Source organism: Penaeus chinensis, chromosome 3 (assembly GCF_019202785.1).
Source record: "Penaeus chinensis breed Huanghai No. 1 chromosome 3, ASM1920278v2, whole genome shotgun sequence".
Lineage (NCBI taxonomy): Eukaryota > Metazoa > Arthropoda > Malacostraca > Decapoda > Penaeidae > Penaeus > Penaeus chinensis.
The window spans coordinates 33056520-33066519 of NC_061821.1; the positions used below are offsets into that span (position 1 = coordinate 33056520).

The window sequence follows — 10000 nt, forward strand, 5'->3', positions numbered from 1 at the left end:
ACACCTCCCACTTCAGTGCCATTAGTGTCTGACACCTCCCACTTCAGTGCCATTAGTGTCTGACATCTCCCACTTCAGTGCCATTAGTGTCTGACACCTCCCACTTCAGTGCCATTAGTGTCTGACACCTCCCACTTCAGTGCCATTAGTGTCTGACATCTCCCACTTCAGTGCCATTAGTGTCTGAACACCTCCCACTTCAGTGCCATTATGTCTGACACCTCCCACTTCAGTGTCATTAGCGTCTGACATATCTCCCACTTTCAGTGCCATTAGTGTCTGACACCTCCCTTCAGTGTCCAGTTAGCGTCTGACATCTCCCACGTTCAGTGCCATTATTGTCTGACACCTCCCACCTTCAGTACCATTAGTGTCTGACATCCTCCCACTTCAGTGCCATTAGTGTCTGACACCTCCCTTCAGTGCCATTAGTGTCTGACACCTCCCACTTCAGTGTCATTAGCTGTCTGACATCGTCCCACTTCAGTGCCAAAAGTTGTCTGACACCTCCCCTTCAGTGCATTAGTGTCTGACACCTCCCACTTCCAGTGCCATTAGTGTCTGACACCTCCCGTTCAGTGCCATTAGTGTCTGACACCTCCCACTTCAGTGCCATTAGTGTCTGACATCTCCCACTTCAGTGCCATTAGTGTCTGACACCTCCCCACTCTCAGTGCCATTAGTGTCTGACACCTCCATCTTCAGTGCCATTAGTGTCTGACTCTCCCGTTCAGTGCCATTAGTGTCTGACACCTCCCACTTCAGTGCCATTAGTGTCTGACACCTCCCACTTCAGTGCCATTAGTGTCTGACACCTCCCACGCTTCAGTGCCATTAGTGTCTGACACCTCCCACTTCAGTGCCATTAGTGTCTGACACCTCCCGTTCAGTGCCATTAGTGTCTGACACCTCCCGTTCAGTGCCATTAGTGTCTGACACCTCCCACTTCAGTGCCATTAGTGTCTGACACCTCCCGTTCAGTGCCATTAGTGTCTGACACCTCCCACTTCAGTGCCATTAGTGTCTGACACCTCCGACTTTAGTGCCATTAGTGTCTGACACCTCCCGTTCAGTGCCATTAGTGTCTGACACCTCCCACTTCACTGCCATTAGTGTCTGAGACCTCCCATTCAGTGCTATTAGTGTCTGACACCTCCCACTTCAGTGCCATTAGTGTCTGACACCTACCACTTCAGTGCCATTAGTGTCTGACACCTCCCGTTCAGTGCCATTAGTGTCTGACACTTCCCACTTCAGTGCCATTAGTGTCTGACACCTCCCGTTCAGTGCCATTAGTATCTGACACCTTGCGTTCAGTGCCATTAGAGTCTGACACTTCCCACTTTAGAGCCATTAGTGTCTGACACCTCCCGTTAAGTGCCATCTGTGTCTGACATCCTCCCGTTCAGTGCCATTAGTGTCTGACACCTTCCGTTCAGTGCCATTAGTGTCTGACACTTTAGTGCCATTAGTGTCTGACACCTCCCGTTCAGTGCCATTTGTGTCTGACACCTCCCGTTCAGTGCCATTAGTGATTGACACCTCTCACTTTAGTACCATTAGTGTCTGACACCTCCCGTTCAGTGCCATCTGTGTCTGACACCTCCCCGTTCAGTGCCATTAGTGTCTGACACCTCCCACTTTAGTACCATTAGTGTCTGACACCTCCCGTTCAGTGCCATTAGTGTCTTATTTCTGACAGTTCGAATTTCCGCGAATTTCCCTTCAAACGCTTCGGCTTTTGTGCCACCTCACGCCTGACACCTCCCTCCCTTATAGTGCCTCTCACCTCAATGGCACTCTTCCTTCTCCCTCCCTATGACAATCGTGGCACTGGTCCCCCTTCCTCATTAGTGTCTGACACCTCCCGTTCAGTGCCATTAGTGTCTTATTTCTGACAGTTCGAAGTTCCGCGAATTTCCCTTCAAACGCATCGGCTTTTGTGCCACCTCACGCCTGACACCTTCCTCCCTTATAGTGCCTCTCACCTCAATGGCACTCTTCCTTCTCCCTCCCTATGGCAATCGTGGCACTGGTCCGCCCCCCCCCCCCCCCCCCCCCCGCCCTCCACAGCGTCACCTGCCCTTTTGTCGGGTGTGGATCGCGGAAGCAAGACAAAGGACCTTTTAGCGTCCGGAGTGGAGAGCAGCAGGGAAACAATGCGGTTCTGGGAACTCTGTCCAGGGAGACAATGTTGGTTGAGGGCTCACTTTGTGAGAGAGAGATGGCGGGGGGGGAGGTAGAGTTGCTCGTTCTTATTTTACAATGTAATAGATCAGATATCTTTTAATCAGTGTGTGTGTGTGTGTGTGTGTGTGTGCGCACACACATATATACATATATATACATATATTTAATATATTTAGTATATATACGCACACACACATATATGTGTGTGTCTATGTGTGTGTGCGTGTCTATGTGTGTGTATATATCTATGTGTGTGTTTATGTCTATGCGTGTGTGTATGTCTATGTGTGTGTCTGTGTGCGTGTGCATATACGTGTGCTTGTCTGCGTGTGCGTGGAGAGAGACAGATAAAGCTATAAATCAACCTGGAACTCCGTCAGGCGGCTGCATGAAGGGCGGCGAGTGCGCGCAGTGCCCCTTGGATCGGTACACGAGGAACCCCAACGGCACTCTGCTCTGCTGCCACGGCTGCGAGGCGGCGGACCTCTACTACGGCGCCTTCCCTCACAGCTGGTGTGTCTGCTTCGCGAAGGGTGAGGATCCGGAGTCTTGGAACCGCGGTTTCAGTTGGTCTTTCGCCTCCTTGTAATTCATTTCCATTTTCTGTAGCATTTTCTTATAAGGTAGTTAGGGAACCAGATAGTTTAAGACTCCTAATGTACTCTGTTGCGTTTAGTATTGGATGACGTTTGAATATATTCTTTGTTGAAAATTGTTAATGCAAAAAGAATATAATTTGCAGTTTTATCACTAGAAATATCTTCACTCGAATATTAAACCCAATAGACAGTAACCCAAATCCAATCCTGTGGCTCCCTAATCCTGGGCTACGTACGTGTTATTTTATTTAAAATTTGTGCCACTTGAACCTTAAATGGAATATCTCACCGAAGAAGTTTCAATTATTTACTTTTTGTAACGCATGAGCCCCGAAGAAACATGAATTCAGTTTATTTTTATGTTCTGCTTACCTTATTGGTTTTTTGTTTTTACAGTGCTTTTTCTTATACTAGTTGTATGGGAATTCTGGTTTACTTCCATTTTTTTTGTTTTTTTTTCATGTAATTATGCGTGGAATATAGAGATTCACGTGGCATGGAGATCAGAGTGTCGTCATTGATAAAAGTTCGGAAATGGCTGGTCGTGGCATATCTAACACCGTGTCTCAAACGGCACTACATGACTCTGATTTCATTTCAGGCCTCAATGAAGCGTCTTCAAGAACACTGGTGTTTCCGGACCAAGTCGGCGCCGGTTCTGACTTCAGGTTCAAGGATGAGACGTATGTGGTGAATTCTGCAGGTGAGGACTTGATTAAGGAAGGTGCGGGCGGGTGTTTGCAGAAGAAAGAATAGGCGAGAACAGTGGAAACATAAAAAAAAAAAAAAACAATAGTTCACTATTTATTTCGTTTTAACACAAGCTGACTGAAAATTATATATTTAGTATATATAATTATATAAATAGATAGATAGATAGATAGAGAGAGAAGAGAAGAGAGAGAGAGAGAGAGAGAGAGAGAGAGAGAGAGAGAGAGAGAGAGAGAGAGAGAGAGAGAGAGAGAGAGAGAGAGAGAGAGAGAGAGAGAGAGAGAGAGAGAGAGAGAGAGAGAGAAATAAGGCGCAGAAAGGGCACGAGAGAATCCTCGCAAACAGCAAAACATAAGCACTGCTCCCTGACCCGCGCTGAAGCCTCCCTGCGCCCTTCCAGACCCGCGGCCCTCAGCTGTGGCTCCGGCGGTCGAAGAAGCCCTGAGTCTGCTCGCCGACACCTTGGAAGACCTCAACGCCCGAGTCACGCGTCTTGAGTACATATTTGACAGGGTGTCAGGTCAGTGCGGGCAAATGTGGATTTTGTGACAACTTTGGTCTTAGTCATCGAAGATTGTTTTAAAACTGGCTCAGTGAGAAAGCACTTAATCATAGATATATAACAATCTCTCTAGATGAGACAAGAAAGGCAGACCATATTAGATAACAGCACATTCACTTTTTTTTTTCTAAACAACGCATTTAACACTGCATTTTGATCCGAACCAGATTCACAAGTAAGCGAAACAGTAAACCGAGTCGGATCAGCAACCTCGCATCGTCCGTCCTCGTCGTCGTCCTCCTCCTCCTCCTCCTCCTCCTCCTCCTCCTCCTCTTCTTGCGGTTCAGATAAATTCATCCGCGTGGGAGATAAGTGTTACTTCTTTTCCGCGTGGAATGAACACCGAGCTACGTGGAAGGTTAGTTATCATTGCAACGATGGTGAAGATTATAATCTTTAATGATTGCGGATTCATTTTGTTTTTATGTATACGAGTTGCGTGTCACTGCAACGTGTTTTATCAGTTGCTTTTACATCTCATTTAAGTTATTCTAAGATGAAGTAAGAGGTTTGGGATCCAGATATCTTAATAAAGATATCGTGATAAAGCATTAGCTATAGTTGTTCTAGTAGTTTGCCAAACCATATCATATATGAAACAACCCTCAAAAATAATAATTACGCAATGTCCCACAGTAATTAAGCAATATGCACTGAGGTGTAGAGGAAGTACTATGATTAACTGTCAATAATAATTTGCACACTGCCTTTCAGGTTGCCAACACGTCCTGCGAGCAGCTGGGCGCCAAACTGGCAGAACCGACCACGCCGCGGCAGTTCACTGCCCTCGCTCAGTATCTCTCACTGTCCTCAAAAACCACAGGTTTGTGCGAACCCAGTAACAAATTAATTATCTAGAAACAAATGATGATTCCTAGACAAAAGTGAGCATTGAAATGAGTGTATGTAAGTAAGCATGTGTTTGTGCTTAAAAGTATGTCACAGCCTTTTTCAGTACTGAACGCATTCTATGATATATTTAGCATCCGGACATAAATAATACTTCTAAAGAAACAAAAGGAGATGCGATGGGTGTTTAATAATACGAAACATGACTGCATTAGTTTTAAAATGCGTCCTAGAGCTACCTCTAATACTTACTCTGTCAACACAGGTTTATATCACTTCCCTATAGAACACAGAGATCCCCATCTCCAGCAGGGTTTTCCGTGAATATTCCTACCTAATATCACCCTATAACTCACGGAAGTTATTTGAATCCACCTTAAGCGACCAATTCATGTCCTTAACCTTGGGGTCATTTTGGCGAGATAACAGAGTGATATCTTCAGACATTTCCAGAGCTTTCTATCGGGTCCTGGTGTCCACAAGCCCGTCCATTTTACACCATTTCCTGTACTAAAGCTTTCCTTGTAGCCAGATAATTGCTACGTCTCTCATCTTGGCAACATTCCATTATCTGCCTTGCGTTTCGTTGGAAAATGCGGAATACTTTTGTGCGCTACAAAGCATGTAAACATTGACACACACGAGCTTTTTGGGTTTAGATTTTCGCAAAATCTCAATTGTATTGGGTTTTAAATTTTGTGTTAAAACGCATTTACTATAGCTTTTATATATGCTAGTATTTATAAGTCATCTTTTTATCTTTACATATCACATTTTCCAGTCCAGCAGCTAGGCTTACAAGTCAGGAATCATGCTCTCATGTTTCTTCACATTCAACATCCTTTGCTTAGCTGAATACGTAGTCAAATACCAGTAAGGAAGTACCCATTAGGTTTCCATTGATCTTAAAAGTTCATATGGCAGAATCCATACCGAAAAATATTCCTTGGCATTCTCCATTAACTGTTTGTAAACAATCTACGCGCCAACTGCTAAGCGCACCACATTTCGGGACCGTAGCGTTTGTGCGCTATAAAAATAAAGGAGTATCGTGCTACAGGCCGTTCCGTTGAAATTGTGCGCGCTACACTCTCACTCTCTCTCTCTCTCTCTCTCTCTCTCTCTCTCTCTCTCTCTCTCTCTCTCTCTCTCTCTCTCTCTCTCTCTCTCTCTCTCTCTCTCTCTCTCTCTTTCTCTCTAGCTAGCCTCCGGACTAGTACAGTGGTAATGTGTCGGCCTTTCATCCAAGGGGTCGGCAGTTCGCGCCCCGCCCAGGCGCGAGAAGTTGCAATTGTCGCCTGGAGGTTACTGCTGTGGCTGGGCACCACGGCGGGTAAGGATTAAGCTCAGCCGAGTCAACACCAGCTGACACACGTTAGTGAGTCGGCATTAGTCGACACAGACCGGGCTCCCCTCATGGGCATTGGGCATAGCCCGGGCGGGGCTCAGCTTCGCATATCTGACTTATCCTTACTTGCTCTCTCGCTCTCTCCCTCTCGCTCTCTTGCTCTCTCGCTCTCGCTCTCTCCCTCTCGCTCTCTTCCTCTCGCTCCCCCTCTCCCTCTCTCACGCTACAGGCCGTTCCGTTGAAATTGTGCGCTACAGACTCTCTCTCTCTCTCTCTCTCTCTCTCTCTCTCTCTCTCTCTCTCTCTCTCTCTCTCTCTCTTTCTCTCTCTCTCTCTCTCTCTCTCTCTCTCTCTCTCTCTTTCTCGTTCTCTCCCTCTCTCGCTCTCTCCCTCACGCTCCCTCTCACCCTCTCTCACGCTACAGGCCGTTCCGTTTAAATTATAGCTTCTCTCTCTCTCTCTCTCTCTCTCTCTCTCTCTCTCTCTCTCTCTCTCTCTCTCTCTCCCTCTCGCTCTCTTCCTCTCGCTCTCTTCCTCTCGCTCCCTCTCACCCTCTCTCACACTACAGGCCGTTCCGTTGAAATTGTGCACTACTCTCTCTCTCTCTCCCTCTCTCTCTCTCTCTCTCTCTCTCTCTCTCTCTCTCTCTCTCTCTCTCTCTCTCTCTCTCTCTCTCTCTCTCTCTCTCTCTAGCTTTCTTTCTTTCTTTATAAATGTATATGTATATATAAATATATACATATATATACATATATACATATAAATATATATATATATTATATCTATAAATACATACACACATATATATATGCATATATATACATATACATATATATATATATATATAAGTATATGTATATATATACACATATATGTATATATGTATAGATATGTATATATTGATATGTATATATGTATGTATATATATATATTTATATGTGTGTATATGTATATATGTATAAGTATATATGTGTATGTGGCCTTTTTGGGTCATGTTGTGTGGATTATGTTTGTTTGTGTCGTTGTCGTTCATGTGGTTTTGTTTTCATTTTACCTGAGATATCTACTACACAAGACAATATTTGCATGCGATTTTTAATAAATGTTATGCAAATCCTCAATAATGACGATGCAGAAAATATAGAAACAAGAAAAAAAGTATTTGTTGCAGATCCACGTGAACAACAGTTATGTGTGCTAGTGATTTATATGTCTAACCGCGTTATCACCAATATGTTCTCATTTGTTTTGTACATCCTCCTATTTACAGGAGATATTTTTCGTATAATGTGGCAACAATCTAATTACGTGACACACCGTGATGTTCGTCAGACGCATCAGGGCTTCCGACGGTGCCACATGTACGAGGGGGCTTCAAAGAGTTCGTGGAAAAAGTCCATAACTAAAAATCATATGGAAGGATTTTGATTTCAGTACACCTGGACATTCTTATAACAACGTGTAGTAACGTGTTAAAACATGAACCTTTAAATGAAGGCAATAACGCATCGCCGCCAGTTGGAAGTCAGGCACCATTCAAGCAATATGGAATCCACCAAAACCGAGGCCAGGACAAACATTAAGTTTATGGTGAAACTTGGTTGGGAGTATAGGCAAATAATTGATGCCCTGGAATAGGTTTATGGTGACAAGGCTCCAAAGAAATCAACAACCTATAAATGGATAAGTCAGTTCAGAAGTGGAAGAAACGAAATTGAAGATGAGCCCCGCAGTGACGGCAATCAACGTCAGTTTGTGAGGAAAACATTGATGCTGTTCACGGCATGATTGCAAAGGATAGACGAATAACTGAAACAGCAGCAGACACACTCAACATCTTTGGTGGAGAGTTTGGGGCTAAGCAAGCTCTCTGCTCGATGGGTCGCTAGGCTGTTGCGCCCAGATCAGCAGCAAACAAGGGTTGATCTTTCAATGGAAATTTTGAACAAATGGAATGAGGATTCTGAATCTTTTCTGTGGAGAATTGTGACAGGGAATGTGACATGTCTCTACCAGAACGATCCCGATGACAAAATTCAGCCAAAGCTGTGGCTGCCCAGGGGTGGAAGTGGACCAGTCAAAGCTAAATCTGAGCGTTCAAAGGAAAAGGTTATGCCCACTCTTCTCGGATGCAGAGGGGATTTTGCTGGTTGACTTCCTCGAGAGCAAGAAAACAATTGCATCTGCTTATTATGAATGCGTTTTGAGAAAACTGTCCAGAAATCTCAGAAAAAAACGCCCCGGTAAGCTGCATTAACGCGTTCTCTTCCACCACGACAATGCACCCGCTCACAGCGCCCGGCCGACAAGGGCTATGCCACGTGAATTTCGATAGGAAATCGTCCGACATCCACCTTACAGCCGCAATTTAGCCCTATTCGACTTCTTTTTGTTTCCAAAAATAAGTGAAAGCTAACAATTTTCCATCGGTTGAAGAAAGCTGCTCTGACATGGTTCAAATAACATGACTTCCAACTGGCGGAGATGCGTTATTGCCTGCATTTAAAGGTTCATGTCTGAACACGTTATAACACTAACATACAAGAATGTTAGTGCATTGGAATCAAAATCCTTCTATGTGATTTTTAGTTATGGACTTTTTCCGCGACCTTTGTGAAGCCCCTCGTATGCCTGGTGATCTCCCCCATGTGACTTCTTGGAGAAAATAATTCACAAGATTACCACGATTGTTTCCTCTAAACATCGTAGTCGTCACTGTGAATATCCACACGACACTTATGCACCACCCTTTCTGCCATGCATTATGTAAACCAGAAAAATTCATCTGATCAAAACTTTGCCCCCTCAGGCTACGCCCACTGGATCGGCGGGCTGTACCTGGAACCGTCGTGGCGCTGGATCTTCAACGGGTACGAGATCGACCTTGACCCCCTGTCCTGGATCAGCATGGACGACAGCAACAGGAGGGTTTCCCCGGGGGACATTTCGAACGGCCGATGCCTCAGCTTCTCGTTCATCCTCCGAGCCTCGAGCTACGCATTCGGGGGGTGCGAATGCGCGTTCGAAAAGTACTACGTGTGCGAGGCTATTGAACGGACCCACAGGAGGCTTTAGGGACGCGGGTGTTGGTCGCGGCTTCGTCGGGCATTCCGAGGCGGGAATTCGTGTTGTCACTCTAGGTTAAGATGTGGTGCGAGAGGTGTTTGTTTTTTGTACTTTGTTAGAATATATTGTGTCTGGTACACATTGTTTTAGAGGAGTAGCCTAGAGGAATCTAGTTTTACTCTATATTATTCATATTATATATATGATATATATATATATATATAACTGAAATGCATTAACATTTTTTATTTTACTAAAATGAGTAAGCTTTACCTTTTGTTCGCCTGAAAATATTCTAAAGTCATGGTAACATTTTATCTAAATATCCATAGTATATGGGAGTTAACAACCGTGACGTCAGACTTTATAAATCTAATCTGAAATGCCAGTTCTTAATGTTATTTATATATATAGGCAAATAAAAGAAATAAAGCTAAGGAGACATTTATTTACTAGCAACCTTAAAGAAAATATTTTATAGTATACACATGTAACAAACGTAGAAAGAAAAAAATATATATACGGAAAACAAACCTACAATAAATAAAAAAAAGTTGACATATGTTTAACTATATGTCAACACGCAACACACTTTGTACATGAAGGGAAATAGTAGATCATCCTACATCTGGTACCCGCTCTGGCGTAGGCTTTACTGATATAATCGTACTTGGC

At 44.2% G+C, this 10000-nt stretch overlaps 1 protein-coding gene across 1 annotated transcript in view; it reads left to right on the forward strand.

Annotated features, from left to right (window-relative positions):
• Positions 1-9762, forward strand: part of LOC125041812 — a 15587-nt gene extending 5825 nt beyond the window's left edge. The window contains exons 2-7 of the mRNA XM_047637128.1: positions 2571-2723; positions 3391-3492; positions 3901-4020; positions 4230-4420; positions 4777-4885; positions 9069-9762. Coding sequence (XP_047493084.1) covers positions 2571-2723; positions 3391-3492; positions 3901-4020; positions 4230-4420; positions 4777-4885; positions 9069-9334 — 941 coding nt within the window. The 3' untranslated portion in view covers positions 9335-9762. The remainder of the gene's footprint in view (positions 1-2570; positions 2724-3390; positions 3493-3900; positions 4021-4229; positions 4421-4776; positions 4886-9068) is intronic.
• Positions 9763-10000: the final 238 nt, after the last annotated feature.